The sequence below is a fragment of the Arachis ipaensis genome, chromosome B02 (genome assembly GCF_000816755.2).
Source record: "Arachis ipaensis cultivar K30076 chromosome B02, Araip1.1, whole genome shotgun sequence".
NCBI lineage: Eukaryota > Viridiplantae > Streptophyta > Magnoliopsida > Fabales > Fabaceae > Arachis > Arachis ipaensis.
In genome coordinates this window covers 105,163,741-105,182,293 of record NC_029786.2, presented here as the reverse complement: position 1 = coordinate 105,182,293, position 18,553 = coordinate 105,163,741, and the positions used below count along the sequence as shown (strand labels likewise).

The following is an 18,553-nucleotide window of genomic DNA, read 5'->3' as shown; positions in this document are numbered from 1 at the left end:
ATTGATTTGAGCTATTTGGGGCCCGGCTTGTGGGCCCTTGTTGAACAATTTTATTTGTTATTTTTGTGGTGGTTTGTTATTAACTTTTCTGGCCTTTTATGGCCGTTAACAAAAACTGCGTTTAACTTTTTGTCCTTTTTTTGGATAAGGGCTTTATAATATATTTGGTGCGTGCATGCTTTCTGCAATTTTTTCTTTTGCTAGGTTTCTCGTAGAAAAAACCTCTCTGATCTTTTAGCTTTGAAAAAAAAAACCTTTTATCTTGGCAGGTTGTGCTTTGTCTAAGTTACTTGACTTTTCAAAGACTTGAGACAGCTTCTGCCTTTGATTTTTGATGGGTTTTTTTGTCTCTTTTGTATTCCTTGTACTCAGTTTTTGCTTATTGAGTTTCTGTAACTTAGGTTATTTTTGCGATGCATTTCTATTTTCTCGGTTCCTCCGACTAAGTAGTCGTTTTAAGTTTTGGAATTCCGAGTTACTATGATCGACCGTGTAACCTCTTTACATCGACTTGTACCTCGTCATTTTATCCTAACAACCACGTAGGTCGGGCACTGAATTTTCACGTTTTATCGAGCTTAAGTCGGTGCGTTTCGTAGAACAATGATAACAATTAATGGAATTTATAAAGAGATGTGGTAAACAAATCTTTATTCATTTGATGAAGGTACTCTTTTGCTACTAGGGGAGTCTTCAAGGCTCTTTCCTAGTCTCCACTTTGATGCCTCGTTAAAACCCCCTTCAGGAAAAATCCTTTTTGGAAAAAGACCAGAAGTCGGGAAAAAGAGTACACTAGGGAGTGGAATTCGCTTTTAACTGTAGTACCTTTTCATGTTACAGCATGCCACGACCTTGGTAGCTCGGTACCGTTCAAGTCGGTTACCTTATAGTATCCCTTTCCTAAGACTTCACTTATCTTATAAGGCCCTTTTCAATTAGTAGTAAGCTTTCCTTCTCCCGATTTGTTGACTCTGATGTCTTTTCTAATCAAGACCAAGTCTTCTGGGGTGAAGCTTCTTCGGATGACTTCCTTGTTGTATCTGTTTGTCATTCTTTGCTTTAACGCTACTTCTCTTATCTGGGCTAGTTCTCGGACTTCAGGGAGTAACTCAAGCTCCCCTTTGTGCCCCCTGTATGTTGCCAACCTCGTCGTAGAAGCTCACCCTTAGGTTTTGGTCGTTGATTTCAACTGGTATTATGGCTTCTATGCCATAAGCAAGTCAGAAGGGTGTTTTTTCTGTGGCAGACTGAGGTGTAGTCCGATAAGTCCATAGTACTTGAGGGAGTTCTTCAGCTCATACTCCCTTTGCATCTTGCAACATTTTCTTCAACCCAGCCAGTATGACTTTGTCAGCTGCTTCAGCTTGCCCGTTTGCTTGCGGGTGCTCTACCGAGGTGAATTGATGCTTGATCTTCATACTGGCTACTAGGTTTCTGAAGGTAGAATCGATGAACTGAGTCCCATTATCAGTAGTAATGGAGTGAGGGACTCCATACCTTGTGATAATGTTCTTGTAGAGGAACCTCCGACTTCTTTGGGCTATGATGGTGGCTAATGGCTCTGCTTCAATCTATTTCGTGAAGTAGTCTACTCTTACTATTAGATATTTTACTTGTCTAGGCGCTTGGGGAAAGGGTCCCAATAGGTCCAATCCCCATTTTGCAAAAGGCCTTGGAGAAGTTATGCTAATGAGATCTTCGGGGGGAGCGACATGGAAGTTTGCATGCATTTGGCATGGCTGACACTTCTTTACGAATTCGGTGGCATCTTTCTGCAAGGTCGGCCAGTAGAACCCGGCTCGTATGAATTTTCTAGCCAATGACCTTGCTCCGAGATGGTTCCCACAGATACCATTATGGACATCTTCTATGACTTCTGTTGTCCTTGAGGTCGGGACGCACTTTAACAATGGTGTGGATATCCCTCTTTTATAGAGGATATTTTTTTTTTTTTACCAAAGTGTAGTTTTGTACTTCCCTCCGAATTTTCTTGACTTCTTTTTCCTTTTTGGGTAGGATGTCGAATTTCATGTATTCGATTAGTGGGTTCATCCATCCGAGGTCCAATCCGGATACCTCAAGGGCGTTTTGTCTGTCCTCTGTTTTTGTAACTGAGGGTTCTTGGAGAGTTTCTTGGACCAGGATTCTATTATTCCCTCCTGTCTTGGTACTTGCTAGTTTGTAGAGGGCGTCTGCTCTGCTGTTAAGATCCCGAGTTATGTGTTTGACCTCGGTCTCTGCAAAACGCCTAAGATGCTCTAAGATTTTGTCTAAGTACCTCTTCATGTTGGGGTCTTTAGCCTGATACTCTCAATTTATTTGGGAGGTCACCACCTGAGAGTCCCTGAACACGACTACTTTTGTCGCACCGACTTCCTCGACCAGCTTTAACCCTGCAATCAAGGCTTCATATTTTGCCTGATTGTTAGAAGCTGGGAATTCAAATTTGAGAGAGACTTCTATTTGGGTTCCCTCTTGGTTTACTAATATTATGCCTGCACCGCTAAAGTCGGAGGATCCATCCACATATAGCTCCCATGTAGTGGAGGCTTCCTCTTGATCTCCTGCATATTCTGCCACGAAGTCGGTGAGACATTGGGCTTTAATTGCTGTCCGAGTTTCGTACCTAAAGTTGAACTCAGATAGCTCTATGGCCCATTAAACCGTTCTACCCACAATATCTGTTTTCTGAAGGATTTACTTCATGGGCTGGTTCGAAAATTTTGCCATCCCTACTTGTACATTTACTTCATTTTCATCAGAAATCGCTTTATCCTTCTTAAAAAAGGAGAAGGACTTTACTATAAGCGGCGACAAAAAGAAAAACCGCCCCAGCCCTTGGTAGAGTTTGTTTGAATTTAGCGGCTCTCTCAGTTTCTCTGCCAATCAGACTCAGTAGTTCAATCTTTCATTCTCACTCATTCTTCTGAACGCATCGCTTTAGGGTTTTGTTTCACTTTACTTCCTCTTCCAGCAGAAATGGAAACGGAGGAGTCATGTCGCGTGGTTCCCTTTCAGCTCCAGTTCGATAAACCCCTCCCTTCTCACGTTACAATGGCGGAGTGGAATCCCGAGAAGGACCTCCTCGCCATGGTTACCCACGACTCCAAGATCTTGCTCCACCGTTTCAATTGGCAGCGCCTTTGGACCATTTCCCCGGGAAAGTCCATAACCTCCCTCTGTTGGCGTCCTGACGGCAAAGCCATAGCTGTTGGACTTGACGATGGAACTTTGTCACTCCATGATGTTGAAGTCATGCTTCTTTTCTTCTGATGCGGTTCATAGTTCATTTTACTTAATATTTTTATGCCAAAAAAAATTATCTGATTTTTTTTCCTTTTTCTGCAAAGTAGAATGGAAAGTTGTTAAGAAGCTTAAAATCGCATTGTTCTGCTATTATATGTCTCAACTGGGAGGAGGACAATCACCTAGTTAGGGTATGTTTCTTATTTAATAGCTGTTGAGTTTGATTTTATTCAAAGTTGAGCAAGTCTGGTACACGCTAAACAGAAAATCTCGTATATTATATTCAGGCCAACCATACTTGGAAATTGGAATAAAGAAAAGGAAGCTGGGAAACAATGATAAATCAACAAAGCAACAATTACATTTTTTTGAATTATTGTTTGTCTTTGTCCTATCTCCCCTTGATTACTGAACATTTGTAATAAAGCTAGAAAAATGAATTACTGGCTATGCATCTTAAATAGATTCACACATTATGCAGTATTAGATCTGAATCAATACTCTTTTTGTCAAGCGTACACAATTTACTTAGAGAAAATTCCCATTTCTATTGTTCTGCGTTTGTGTTTCTGTGCTCTCTCTTGGGATTTAGATTGCATAATATTGACTGGCTGTGTCTTCATTTTCCTTTCTACTATTTTAATCTTCACATTCCAGTTTGCCTTCTAGGACGACTGCAGTCACACTTCAAAATACGAAGATAGAACCTCGCGTTTCTTTCCTCCTGCTCCAAAAGCTCCTCGGATGCCTGGACTAGTATCAGGAGATAACGGCTTCATGGATGATGGTGAAGAATCATTTCAGGAGTTATCAAATTCTTCTCTCCAGCGTTTCAACATTCTATGCAGTGGTGATAAAGACGGAAATATTTGTTTTAGCATATTTGGTATATTCCCTATATCGAAAATTGTAAGTTATTGTCTACCTGAGAAGCTGTCATTTTTTTTCTTTTCTCCAATTACTATTATGGCATGATAGAAGATGGCACTCTAATCTTTGTGCTTGTCAAGTTGATGAGATGAAACATACATGATCTTATTGTTAAACACTTCTCTTGCCTTTGGATGTTTCAGAACATATATGATCTTACTTTTCCACTTTCCCGCGAGGGTGCAGAAACTACTTACAAACTTTTAAATGCTTCTATACACAAGGTAGATTCTTCTTCTGTTTGATCACTCTACTTCATTTGAGGTCCCACTCTCCCATTTATTGGGGACATAAGCATGAAAATGCAAAACAATGCTTGGATGCTGGAGATCGACTAGTATGATATATAAACATAAGCATGTGAATGATTATGATCAACTTAAAGGAGCAGTTTGAAATAACCTTAAGTGGTACAATAAGTTATATCCAGGAAGATAATCTATCTTGGTATTTGTTCAAAATATCACTAGAGGAGTAATGAAGTATTGGACCAAATGCTACCAAGTGTACCTCTTAGGAAAAATCAGGTGAAGGAGAGAATCCATGTTCAACAAAATCAATGCATGAATAAATCAGTCAAGAAAGAAGTTGAAACAATAACTTGCATAAGTTTCTTAGTACTCTTATAATATACTTGTGGAAGCTAATGTTGTTAATATCATTAGGTGGCCTTATCAAAAGATCTTTGTAGATTGATAGTCATGTGCTCAGGAGACCTTGTTGTGGTTGGTGATGAATTGAAGGATGTTCACTTGGCTGGGCACAATGAGCATGGCCTGCATTGCCTAGCACTTAAAACATCTATATTCTGTGACAGGTAAATTTTCTGAGTAATGCATATTCTACTAAAACATGAGATAAGTTAAGATGTGTAATCTAATTCATTATGATATGGTCTTTAATTTCTATCACATTCTTTTATTTGTTAATGTAGACCTGTTCTGAGACAAACACAAATGAAAATGATAGTACCATGCTTTCTAGGTTTGCTTTTTGTTGGATATACATTCTGCTTCATATTTTCTCAATGTGTTTCCCTCTTCCTTTGTGTAGGAAAAATGAGCTTCATCAAGTAGCTCAACAGGCTTCTAGCATTGAGGATTTGACTGAGGTTGTCCGAACATCATTATCAGTCATGTGTAGGCAATGGTCTGATGCGATGCACACATTTCAGGAGAAGTTCAGCTCTTTGTCTACTCTGATTATAGATCATGGTAACTGAATTAACAATAATAGAATTCATTTGGATCATATCTTGTAACTAATTTGTTCAAATCACTCATAATTAGGAATTGATTCCTCTCCTCAAGAGGAGTTTCTGAGTCTTTTGGGTGGTGCAAGGACTAGTCCACCAGTTCATCAATTCCTTGTTAACACTCTTAGTGAAGTGGTATACAGACAACCTTATATAGCTTGTCACGTGTTCGTTTATTACTGAGTAGTTTATGAATGCTGTTTTCATTCAGCATGTTTATTGCTTTACAGGGTGTCAAGCGCATTTCGAAGGTTATCTGTGGTGCTGGCAAAGAACTCCAAAGTATTGTCTTGGACCACCTCCAGGTATACTATTGTACTCTTCCTTGTGCTGCAATATTTACTGATTGCATAAAAATGTGTTACTAGTTGAAGCAGGTGGAGTTCAATATCTTCCCAAATAAATAAACAAAAATCTTTCATAAAAATGCATGAAGTTCCAGTTTTAATATCCCAAAGGAACCTTAGTATTTATTTTTCTTTTATTTTGTTTTAAAGTTAAAATAAGTAAAAGAAAAATTCACCTACTTTAATATCAATGGTGGAGGTTACAATCGTAGGACCAATTATCAACTGGTGTATGGTAATTTATTGTATCAATTGTCAAGATGTCAAATGTAAACCATGCCTAGTTGCCTAGTTGATTGAAGTTCTAGGATGGTTGGTTTTCCCATTGATGACATGATATTAGAAGTTAATTGCTGTTTTAATCTACTCAAAATAGTCATTCAATTTCAGTGCAAGCTACTATATATGAAATTGAATCAATAAATATTTTTGTAAGCCTGCTGCGGAAGTCATTGGATTCAGAATGGGAGAACTAAGAGGGCTTTCAAGATGGCGTGCACGTTATCATGGCATTGGCTTGGATGAGTCACTTGTTAACAACGCAACAGAAAAGGCTGGTATGCTACTTGTTCAAGTTGAACGATTTATGAGGGTTCTTTCATCTGTCTTGCAGCAGGTGTGCCTTTTTATGTTTGAAATGGATCATAGTAGGTCTACTTTACTATTTGGAAATAGTATTCTGTAATTTTGATAAGTTACATACTTCAATGAGATTTGCAATAATGAGATATGAATATTCCTATGACCAGAGTGTATTAATAGAATGATAAATTGCAGTATGTGACCCACTAGAGTATAAAATGAATGGCAAAAATCAACACATGGTACACCATTTTAAAAGCCTATTTTGTCTGTTGATTTTGTTTTTAATGGGCTGCTAACATTTATTTTGCCAGTATGCAAATTTCTTCAACTGGCTCTTTAAATGTATAAAATTGCTCATGTCAGAACCAAGTGACCAGCTTCTACCATATAACAGGTTTGTCTAACTATTCATCAATGCTTTGGGCTTAAAGATGTTATTTATCTGATTTTTCTTTTGGTGTTGGCAGCGAACTTATTGTTATATTCCTGAAGTTTTTATATGAACAAGATCCAGTTAAACAATTGCTGGAAATATCAGATGCAGACTATGATATCGAAATTGATGTGTAAGTTTGTTATCTACCCCATACTCGGGGTTTTTTTTTCAAATCTATTAGATGTAAATTTCCACTGTGCGTGATATTACATATTTATTTATCATTTTGGCTCAACTATGGCTTGTACAGTTATTAACTTATTATGGGACTTTGAATGTAATTGATACTTGGCAATTGAAATTTTTCTTGAAATTGTATATGTTTTAAAGAAAATTTCTGTTACAAGAACATTATTTTTTTCGAGAAGAATGATTTTCAGCCCTTCCTACAACCCCCCCTCCCCCCCTCTTAGTAAATAAATAATGTCATTTGACATGCGAAAGAGCTTTGCAAATGAACGGAAGCTTGCCAATCTTTTTGTCATTTCTGGTCAGAAAAAATGAAATTAAATTTAATAAGTCAAAGCTGAAAGCTGAGCACCACATAAACTATAATAAAGTGAGGAGAAATGCCTTTGTCTGATAGTATTTTTCAGTGTTTTCAGTGAGCAATGTAAATAGTAAGATATTAGATGGTCTTGAGTGTCCTTGTTTTTATAATAGTTTAAGTTGACATGACTTCCTGATGTTAGTTGCATTTTAGATTTAATAGAATAAAACTTTCCAGGGAAACAATGCAAAGAATTCGGGAATTAGTTCAGTTTGGAGGATTTTCTGACACTGAATATCTAAGAAGAACATTGGCAAAAGAATTCCAGCAGATGGAAATAAGGTATTATCTTCTTCCGTTCAAGCCACCAGTTTGGATAAGTTGCTTTGCCCTCTTCTTGTTTTCATTCTTTGATGATGTGGTGAACAAGATAACAAAAATGCTGAGAAAATGTGAACAAAACTATCTGCTTTCTTTCTCTGTTTAATTATGCTTCCACCAGAATGAAACCATTGTGAATTTATTCTTAGTTGTATGACGTGGAGAATTGCCATTTGAGTATCATTGTTTGATCCAATTTACATGCTGAGCTTGAATGGATGGCACCTGAAAATAGCACTAGTGAGGAAGGTGCAGCTTCTTGTTTAGAAATTGCCTTCACTTAAAAATAAAAAAAAAATAAATGTCAATAATTTCTCTGCAGAGAAGCAAGTCATGTCCTCTAATCCATAAATATTCTTCACAGTTCCAATTATTTCGGTGGATTTTATAGATTCTCATTGTGACTATTACAGCTTCAGAGAGGCTTTTGAAATGCCTTTTATTACGGTCTCAAGAAAAATATTATGCGAGGATTTTCTGCCGTTGTGTCCTCTTCCTTCTCTATCAAAAGCACCTTCATCCATGAGAATTCCCACTTCAGTATCATATTATGAGGTATTTATCTAATCTTCAATACGTCAGTCCCAGTTGTTGGGGCTTTTTATGTTATATTTGTATTTGTATTTGAATTTCATCTCAGTTCTCTAATTTGACAGATATCAATGTGTGGATCTGTCTTTGTATAAGGTAACAACGATAAAATTATAAATATTTCATACAACTTTCTATACTCGGTTTCTTTTATTTTTTCCAGACTTTTTAATCTAAATGTGATGTTTGAAACAGGATAGTCAAATTGTCATGCTACTAAACAGAGCTACAAAGAGATCAGAAAGCGCTGTAGATGGCTGTATGATGATTATGCACGCAAGTGATCTACCATATGTCTCTATATCAAGATCTGCTTGTACAGACAACTGGACATTGCAAGAACTGAAGGTAAGTCACACCATGCCCATTGTCTTCACGATTGATAACGTAAATTAATGATCTCTGTACTAACAAATACGTGTATATAATGAAAGTACCATGAGTTGCTCTCAACTTTTAGTTTCTTCTAACTTCCAAATTCCACCAACCCTTTTTTGTAATTGTGTGCACCTAGGATTCTGTGGCCCACTTGAACATAGGGGACGAGAAAGCCCGCACCATTCCGCATTCTGTAACTGCTCCCTTGGCAGTTAGTGGTGAGTACTCTCTTCTCTGGCAGCATCAAGAGGCGTGGCTTGTGTATTTGCTGCGAGAAAGCGTGCCCTGGTCTACATTTTGGAGGAAGATGAGGATGAAGTCTCAGATGCAGAATAATATCTAATTGAATTCTCATTCTCAGGATGAAGTACAACTGTCCAAGTATGGTACTACCGTACTATGTGTCACATCTTAATATATTTATTAATGTAATTTAAAATTTTAAAGTCATTTCTATTTTATATACAATTAATAGTTGAGAATCATTAAACGATGATTTAGTCAATTTGTCAAATTATCTAAGTTTTTAAATATCAATTTTACATGAAGACTATTGTACGTGAATTTTTACTCAACTTATGAGATTTTAAAATTGATAATTTTATTAGATGATATGAGATATTTAAAATAGATAATGTGTTAAACTTAAAGCTCGAAAATAAATGTTTTTTTTCCTGGTGCTTTGTGATTATGAAAACTGAGTTTCTCTTTTCTCCTTTTTTTAGGGATGAACAAAACCAATATTAAAGAAAGAAGGTGAAAACTCGTGCTGTCGACTTCACGTGAAGTTGATATTTGAGAGCGTTAGATGATTTGACTAATTTGACTAAATTTTAATCTAATGCTCTCACCTATCAACTTCACGTGAAGTCGACTGCATCTGAGTTTCCACCCAAATTAAAAGAGCAGTGATACGCGTGCAGTAAAATTTATATATATATATATGAGAGCATCAATGTCAAGAAGCATTGAACAAATAGTTGAATATGTGAAGGGAACATCTTCCGTTTTGTGAGGACTGAGGAATAAAAGAAACAATAGTATTATAGTATATTCTGTGATGGAGTCGCGTGATGAAGAAGGAAGCATGTGCATGCCTATTGACAACACTACTGCATTTTTGCATTGCACTTGACATTAAAATTTTCGACAAAAGGAGTATGATTCATTTTTCAAACTATTCTTATTTTGACATGCTATTTACGTAACGTGTATATGAAAAAGAATATGTAACTCTTTACCTGATAAATTAAAAATATTCGTTCAGAATAAAAGAAAATAAAAAGTTAAAAGTTCTACACTTTGTTTATGTAATCTATCATCAAACACAAGATCCTTAACGAAGTGTTAAACAAATGAAAGGACAACATGTGAAAACATCATGGAGAAAACAATAGAACGTTATTAATCAATTAATTACTATACATCTTTCAGCATTGCACAAATATATAATACCCAGCAAAGAACCTTGTTAGTACACTGCAAACTGCAGACACTTGAAATCCCTTGTGCTTGAGCGTTGAGAAGATCAGCTACCTTGTAGCAATCTTGCTACAACAACTTTTCTCATAACTTTCCAATCTTTCTTTCTTGTGATCTCATCATCTCCTAAACTTGAGCATCAACCATGGCTGCAAAACTTCAGGGTAGAGCTTATCTATCTTCCTTTGCTGATGCTGTTTTGAACAAGCTCTCTTCACTTGATATCAACTCAACCCCAAATGCAAGGAAGTTAGCTGACCAGAAGTTGCTTCAAAAGCTGCGGAAGAGTCTCCGTGCCACTCGACCTGTGCTCGATGATGCTGAGCAGAAGCAGATCAGAGACCAAGAAGTGAAGAAATGGCTTGTTGATCTCCAAGATGCTCTCTATTTGGCTGATGATCTTCTGGATGAACTCTCCACTAAAGCTGCCACTGCCACCCCCACCCAAAGGGATCCAGGTAACTTTTCTTCCCAGTGTCACTCTGCTGTTAATTCAATGGTCGAATATATCGATGATGATGAGATGGAGGTAGTAGATAACATGCAAGACATAGTTGATAAACTAGAGTCTATCGTTGAGGAGAAAGATGTTCTTGGTCTGAAACAAGAGATTTGCTGAAGATCTAGAGGACATATCATGGAGAATTCAGTCATCTCTGGTTGAATCTTCTGATATTTATGGCAGGGACAGTGACAAGGAGGCCATAGTTGAGTGGTTGTTAGATAATACTTGCAATGATAAACTGTCTGTGATCTCTATAGAAGGCATTGGTGGAATCGGAAAAACTACTTTGGCTCAGTGGGTTTACAATGATGCCAGAATGAAGGAAAAGTTTGCCATTAAAGCATGGGTGTGTGTTGCTACAAAATTTGATCCTGTTAATGTTACAAAGGCTATAATAGAGGACATAACCTCTTCTCCTTGTAATATGGTTAACTTGAATTCACTTCAAACTGAATTGAAGGAAAAGTTAACAGACAAGACATTCTTAATTGTCTTGGATGATGTTTGGGACAATCAGCAAAATTTGTGGGACAATTTTTTAAAGTCTTTTTTGTGTGGGAATAAAGGAAGTAAAATTCTTTTAACTTCTCGTAATAAAAATGTTGATTCTGTAGTGTCAACTACTAATCGACATTACTCACTACACATATTGTCTCCCAATGATTGCTGGTCAATGTTTTTGAAACATTCATCTCTTTCTACTAATTCTACACAATATACAACTCTAGAACAAATTGGTAGAAAAATTGTTAAAAAAAGTAAGGGGTTACCTTTGGCTGTGAAGACACTGGGGGGTTTATTGCGCAATAAGTATAATGAAGGAGATTGGGAGAATATATTAGAAAGTGAAATTTGGGAACTTTCAGAAGATGATAGTAAGATTGTTCCTGCATTAAGAGTTAGTTATCACTACCTCCCTTCACATTTAAAGCGGTGCTTTGTTTATTGCTCATTATATCCTGAGGATCATCAATTTGGCAAAGATGAATTAATGTTGCTATGGATGGCTGAAGATCTTTTACAACCAATGGGAAACAACACATTAGAAAATATTGGTTGTGCGTATTTTGATGAATTAGTTGCAAGATCATTTTTTCAACCGTCTAGTACTGATATTAACTTATTCGTAATGCATGATCTCATGCATGATCTAGCAACATCTTTCGCTGGGGAATTCCATTTCAAAGTCAAAGAAATTGGAATCCCACAAAAGATTTTCAGCAAAACTCGTCATTTGTCATATACTGAAAATCTTGGCGATCTAGTCTCAAGAATAATTGGAGAGGCTTATAATGGAGCAATGCATATGAGAACATTTCTACAATGTCATTTTCGTTCAATCTGTGGTGAAAGTGATTTGCTGTTGCTGCTGCAATTGAGATGCCTAAGAGTTTTATCATTTAAAGGCTTTAATATTCTATCATTACCTGATTCCATAGGAGAATTAATCCATTTGCGTTATTTAGATCTCACTTTTACACCTGTTGTGAGATTGCCTGAGTCATTGTGTAAATTATACAATCTCCAAACCTTGAAGTTGAAGAGATGTTATAAATTAGAGAAGCTTCCCAGCAACATGCAAGATCTTGTGAACTTGCGCCACCTTGATATTGAAGGAGCTTCGTGTTTGAAAGAGATGCCAAAGAGAATGAGTAAGTTAAAACATTGTCGGAAAGCATGAGGAGAATGGGATAAAAGAATTAGGAACACTTGACAATCTTCATGGCTCATTCTGCATTTCCAACTTGGAGAATGTCAACAATAGCGGAGAAGCTTCCGAGGCAAAGATGGGCAACAAGAAGCACATCAACATTTTAAAATTGAAATGGCTTCCACATGGCGATGGTGATAATGTTGATTGTTGAAAGTGAAAGAGATATACTTGACAAGTTACAACCTCACCGGAACTTGAAAGAGTTGTTAATTGATGGTTATAGGGGTGAAATATTCCCCAATTGGTTAGGCCTAGGCCTTTCTTGCTGCTCCAATATTACAAAATTGAGTGTGGTTCGTTGTAAAAACTGTTGTGAGCTCCCTTCACTGGGACAGTTACTATGAAATGCACCGGTGGCGAGAGTGGCATGTTCCTGATGAGTTTGATTGTTTTCCTAAGCTTGAAAGGCTTTTGATAGTAGACTGTCCGGTGTTAACCGGAGATCTGCCAGCTTACCTTCCAGCTCTGGAGGAACTTGTCATTGGTGGATGCGAAGAGCTCGCATGTTCACTGCCGAGAGCTCCCAAGCTTCGCCAATTACTTGTAACGGGTACGGTGACTTCTATGGAGACGCAGCTAGCCAAGTCCGTATTGGAGTGCCTGCCCACGTCCAATCGCCGTATCTCCAAACTTTGAGAATCGTGAATTGTTGGTCGGCAATACCAATTTCAGGAGATTATTTGCCTGATTCATTACAATATCTGCAAATCGCTATGTGTCCAAAATTAACATTCTCAGAGCAACTGCAACACAAGTCGCTAATGGAGATACTTGTGTACAAGTGTGATTCACTGACGTCATTTGCATTGGGGGCCCTTCCAAGTCTCCGTGTCTTACAAATCTCAGAGTGCCCCGGTTTAGTATCCATGCCAGCGCTAAGGCTGGCTGCGCCCCACCTAGAGGAGCTGTGTGTAGAGAAATGCCAAGAAATGGAACCTTTTGGAGAGGACTGCCTGCCATCAAGCTTGACAACTCTTAGGATCTATGATTGCCAGAAACTAGAGAGGTGGATAACATCAAACGGTTTGCAGACTGAAGGCCTTATCCATCTTTTCCTTATAGAGTGGAATGAAGTTAAGTCGTTCCCAAGAGAGGGCTGCCTTCCTGCTTCCCTTCAGTCTCTACAACTGTATGACTTTGCAAATCTGGAGACGCTAGACTGCAAGGGCCTTCAGCATCTCACCTCCCTTCAAACATTAGCAATTGAAGACTATCCAAAGCTGGAGAATATCACACAAGAAAACCTGCCTGCCTCCATACCAAAACTCAGATTTGAGGGAGAATGTCCTTTGAGGCGTAAGCTGGAAGAGATGAATGATCCACGGATTCAGTTTGAAACTTAGGACACAGGTAATTGTTTTTGCTCTCATCTTACCTAAACTCACTGCACGCCCTCCAATTACAATGCTAATTCTTTGCACCAAACTTTCTCATTCCCTTGTGAATATGCCAACCCAATTTTTCCCCCTTAATTTTTTCATTCTTTGATCTGAGCCATTTATCTATACCTTAGCTACCGTTTCACTCACAATTTCTATGGTTGATTGCAGACTAGGAGGATCCGTTTCGTTCATTCTGATTTTCCACCATTTCTTCACGGATTCTGTCTATTAATAGGTTATGGAGGAGGTGTGTTCGTACTTTATAAAATATATTATTCTCTTTGATTTGCAAACTCATACCAATTTTCGAATTACCAAAACAGAACATACTTTAGTTATGCCATTCAATTTCACTTTTCTATTTCTGTCAGATTTGGGTTCATAGAGTTTTAATTTTTATTTTTAAATCTCCTAGAATTCTCTTATGTGTTGCTTATCTGAATTTTTCATCTTTAATCCACATTGACTAAAAACCGAGGTTCCTGAAGAGATGAAAGTATAGATTTTGAAGGTTCTCCAATTTTTAATTCAATTTGACAATTTTTTTTCCCGCATACTCTTGCAATGGGTCCTCCTCATTTGACCTCATCAAATTCTATTATGTGTTGCTAATCTCACTTTTATCATCTTCAATCCAAATTGATCTACCTAACATTCTTGCGGTTGTTTTNGGTTATGAAAAAAATAAAAGAAGAAAAAACCGAATGTTAGTATCACACTGTGCTTCAATCTCTGATACGTCTTTTATGTTGGTTTCCATTTAGCTGAAGCGTGAATATCAATACACAGCTGAGGCAAGGTGGTAATTGGGGTGCACCGTGCACTGAAGTAAGTTTTGACATTTGTTCAAGCTCTGATATTTATTATTTGAATTTTTCTATAATTCCTCCTACTTTTTCCTTGTCTCCATCTAATTATACTTGTCCAAGTCTGAAATGCAGAGTTTAATGTTGCAAGAAATTCATAGGTATGGTAATGCAAGCATTCCATGAAAACCAGTGCAAGGATGTTGTGGTTTCAAGCATCCTGTGAGTGCTTGGCACAACACACATTTCATCCATTTTAGATTGGTAATTGCAGTAGAATTTCTCATCTCTAGTTTAGAAGTCATAGCATGCAAAACTTCAGTTCCTATGCTGTACTGAAAAATTAAATTGATCAAATATATGTATATATACACAATTATAGCTCCATTGGTTGCTTGGTGGTTTCATCTTTCATAAAACAAAATGTTCAACTTTCTGACATTCTTTTTAGCATTATGGTACTATCTTATTATGCTTCTTATAGTAAACTTGACAGTTACGAATTTTCCTTTCTTTACAGGTATTGGACCTCACAAAGACCCTGAAAGCAGTATGATTTCTTCCTTGAAACTGTTGAATCTGCGATGGGGACTGCTAGACTGTGTATCAAAGAAAAACCAGTAGCAATTTAATGTTTGGTTGTACCCCAGCTAGCTTAATTGTCTTGGAATAGAACATCTCCTACTTCTTTGATCTGACTCTTCGAGTCTTCGTCAATAAAAATCCTCTGCTCAATTTGGTGGAAAAGGTCAGTGAATTAGTTAGAACTTACATCAATTTGATAATCTAAATGAAATTCAGCCCAAATTTAAATAATATTATTCTTATTAGAGGCTTCAATTTATCTAGACTGATTATTCTTTTGTTCTGTTAAGATGATGAAATCCACCATGGGGGAAATTATGCGCTTTGAGGCTAAAACTCATACGGGAACTCAAGACGATCTTTATCATCCCAAGTTGGAAATGAAAGAGCAGAGTTCTGTGTAAATGCAGCTTGTTAGGCTCCATGAGAATTTTTTATTTCTTGAATCATTGTTTGAGCATTTTAGTCAATTAAATACTTTTCGATACAGGTGCAGTAACAGATTGTTAAATGTCAAATTGTTTCTTAGAAGTAAACATTTCATCACTTAAGAACATGTGCATAGTTTTGCAGATGTTTTACTAGTCCTAGTGATTGATTTATCATCCCCTTCTCAAGTCTGCTTGTATCAGCAACTTAAATAATTATATTGAAACTTTTGAAAAACAAGTGCTAGCTTAGTTATTAGATCAAGTAAAGCACTAACCAATAGTTGCATAATACTTTTATATATATAGAAAATATTGCAGAAATTTATATAATGATAATTCTGAGCTATTTCATTTTTAACGTGCTATTTTTTCTTGCATGTTATGTTCTTCTTTCCTGCCACAAGAATACCTTTTTATTTCCTGCTTCATGAATTACTAATTTGATCTCAGAAAAGTGAAGGAGGAAAAGATTTTTGTATAAGCCAACAAGGGAGACATAGCAATGACAATACAACGGAACCTTAATTATAATTTGCTGAACACGTTCTCACTAAAAGTTAAAATTGGTCCTAAATTCTGACGATATATCAGTGGACTATCTTTTAGCACATGTTAAAATATTTCTGAAATATTTTTCAGGTTTATGTGTAGTCATATATGTAGCAATCTCTTGCCTCTGACCTGTAAAATTATGCAGCAAAAATAGCACTGCCAAGATATATTAAAGCATGCTTTTCAGCTATAAAAACTCTTCATCCCCTCCCTGGTGCATACCTCATTTCTGTCTTCTAATGTTTCTTTGGTTCTTCCTTTCGAACTCATGCCCTACACTCATAATTCATGCACCAAAATATTGCAAGGTTAAAAAAAACGAAGGAATGAGTGAGGCTGCTTGAAAAGAAAAGAAAAGTGTGTTAAAAAATGTGAGCCAAAAAAGAATTGTTTATAAGAAGTTCTTCTAAAAAAGCTCATGAAGTCAATTTCTCTATTATGTGTTAATGTCATTTATTATTTTAATTTTCTATGGTGCCTCCTGCTTGTTCCTTGTCTCCATCTAATTATACTTGTCCCTGTCTGAAATGCAGAGTTTTTTTTTTTTTTTTTGGATCAATTTCTTGCAAGGTTCTCGACCACAAAGGGAGAGATTGAAATTCATAGATATGGTAATGCAAGCATTCAATTTGTCACGGAAGGGTAAAGGAATTCTCATCCATTCAACGTTGCTGGACATGTTCTTGGTAAAAGTTCAAATTAATACTCAAGTCTGAATATATATCTTACAAGTATATTACTAAAATATTAGTCAGCTCTATAATAGAATGTAGTAACGTGCATTTCTTATTTAAATTAGAAGAGTACAGTTGAAAGAAGCAAAGAGGTGGGCAGCTAGTAGGTGTGGTTTTTATATAGACGAGACAAGAGCTCTTTATAATCAATGTTTTATTATCTATCAAATTATTATTTTATTTGCAGGTAGTTTTATTTTATAAATAAAAAAATAAAAATAAGTGTGAGCGAAATCATCCCAGAAATAAAGTAGATTCGTAATTTCGTATTATCAATTTTCTATCTCTAAGAGTAGGCTGTCCTTAATTAATAAAATATTTTTAGACCTTTTACATTTTTAGTTTAATTTTTAACATGTAACAGAACTCCTGTAAAAATATTTTTAAAAAAATAAAAGTACTTATCCTAACTAACTAAAATAATTGCCACTTAGCACATGTTTAGTTTATTTTATAAGTCAATCATTAATATTTTATCTATATTATATTGTTCTAATATATTATATTATGATTATGCTCCAGGAATGTTTCAACGACAAGAAAAGAGATTTTCACTGGAGTCTCCTCCATCGGATTCGTTCAGAACTTGGGCAAGTATTTAGGGGTGAACCTTAATCACTCTCGGGTGACACGCGCAACTTTCAACGATGTTTTGGACAAGATTCGGGGAAGGCTAGCCAGCTGGAAAGGAAGATTGCTTAATAAGGCAGGCAGACTCTGTTTGCTCAACTCGGTAGTGACTGCGATTCCTACTTATCGCATGCAAGTATCTCTCTTCCCTAAAGGGGTAACTAATAAGATAGAATCCATGATGCGAAACTTTCTATGGAAGGGTCAAACTGATGGTAGAGGCCTGAATCTAGTTAACTGGAAAGTGTTGGTCACTCCTAAGAAGTTTGGAGGTCTGGGAATCAGAGATCCTTTTTGTGCCAATATTGCTCTTCTTGGAAAACTAGTTTGGCAACTTTTTCACCATCCCAACAAGCTATGGGTTCAACTTTTGACGGAGAAATACCATTCTTCTAAGGATGATTGTTTTAGTCGGTCTCGAGGAAGGGGATCTTATGTTTGGAAGAGTATATGTCGAGCTTGGGATATCCTAAAGGAAGGTTTTAGTTGGTGCATTGGGGATTTGGAACAGAACTTTTGGTTTTCTAAATGGAGAAGAAAGGGGCGACTGTGTCAGGAGATGAATTATGTTCACATTTCTGATTCGGATCTCAGGATCTTGGACCTTTGGTCATCTGGACAGTGGAACCTTGAGAATATCTATTCTCCTCTGAATCAGTCTCTGCAGAGCAATATTAATTCTTACAACCCAGATGTTCAAGCTGGTTCAGAGGTTGGTTGGTGTTGGACTGGTGCGGCCTCAAAGGTTTATGATGCTCATAGTGGTTATTTATGGCTCAGTAAGAAGATGTTTAGTTGGGAGGATAGGGGTAATTGGCTTTGGCTTTGGCGTCAACATGTTCCGGAAAAGCACAAATTTTTGGCCTGGCTATGTCTTCGGGAGGCTCTTCCTACTGCTGCATTTCGTTTTAGAAGGGGCATTTCGCACACGGATAGCTGTCCACGATGTTTCTCAAGTCAGGAGTCGGTTTTACATTGTATTCGGGATTGTCCAAAAGCCCAACTTGTTTGGCAAGCTTTAGGGATCTCCGATCAACCAGTGGATTTGATGAGTTGGTTCTTACATAATAGCAAACAGCGTCCCTTTAGATTT

At 36.9% G+C, this 18,553-nt stretch overlaps 3 protein-coding genes across 5 annotated transcripts; all 3 read left to right on the top strand.

The window, feature by feature from the left end:
- On the top strand, positions 2,864–8,975 carry LOC107627979 (anaphase-promoting complex subunit 4). Its single transcript, XM_021116545.1, is given in 16 exon segments — positions 2,864–3,252; positions 3,354–3,437; positions 3,916–4,155; positions 4,320–4,400; positions 4,842–4,993; positions 5,230–5,390; positions 5,466–5,566; positions 5,662–5,736; positions 6,215–6,394; positions 6,675–6,757; positions 6,831–6,929; positions 7,527–7,631; positions 8,084–8,357; positions 8,457–8,609; positions 8,776–8,877; positions 8,880–8,975. Coding segments are annotated over 16 exon segments (2,259 nt in total). The 5' UTR covers positions 2,864–2,979.
- Positions 10,921–12,324, top strand: LOC110269090 (putative disease resistance RPP13-like protein 1). Its single transcript, XM_021116546.1, has one exon. The coding sequence runs from the start codon at positions 10,943–10,945 to the stop codon at positions 12,305–12,307; it is 1,365 nt and encodes a 454-aa protein (XP_020972205.1). The 5' UTR covers positions 10,921–10,942; the 3' UTR covers positions 12,308–12,324.
- On the top strand, positions 12,688–15,597 carry LOC107626226 (putative disease resistance protein At3g14460). Of its 3 annotated transcripts, none has more exons than XR_002358134.1 (6): positions 12,688–13,690; positions 13,891–13,969; positions 14,487–14,550; positions 14,664–14,792; positions 15,049–15,276; positions 15,404–15,597. XR_002358134.1 is itself a non-coding variant. In XM_021116547.1 (2 exons), exon 1 carries the CDS (start codon positions 12,829–12,831, stop codon positions 13,681–13,683), a length of 855 nt encoding a protein of 284 aa, XP_020972206.1. In that variant the 5' UTR covers positions 12,688–12,828; the 3' UTR covers positions 13,684–13,690; positions 13,891–14,362. The 3 variants fall into 3 exon arrangements, 1 of the variants encoding a protein (XP_020972206.1); XR_001617500.2 differs by having other exon boundaries at positions 14,652–14,792; XM_021116547.1 differs by lacking the exons at positions 14,487–14,550; positions 14,664–14,792; positions 15,049–15,276; positions 15,404–15,597 and having other exon boundaries at positions 13,891–14,362.

Bases quoted from the DNA above. Each gene is read 5' to 3' on its own strand.
- LOC110269090 (XM_021116546.1), top strand. From the start codon at position 10,943: ATGAAGGAAAAGTTTGCCATTAAAGCATGGGTGTGTGTTGCTACAAAA.
- LOC107626226 (XM_021116547.1), top strand. From the start codon at position 12,829: ATGCGAAGAGCTCGCATGTTCACTGCCGAGAGCTCCCAAGCTTCGCCA.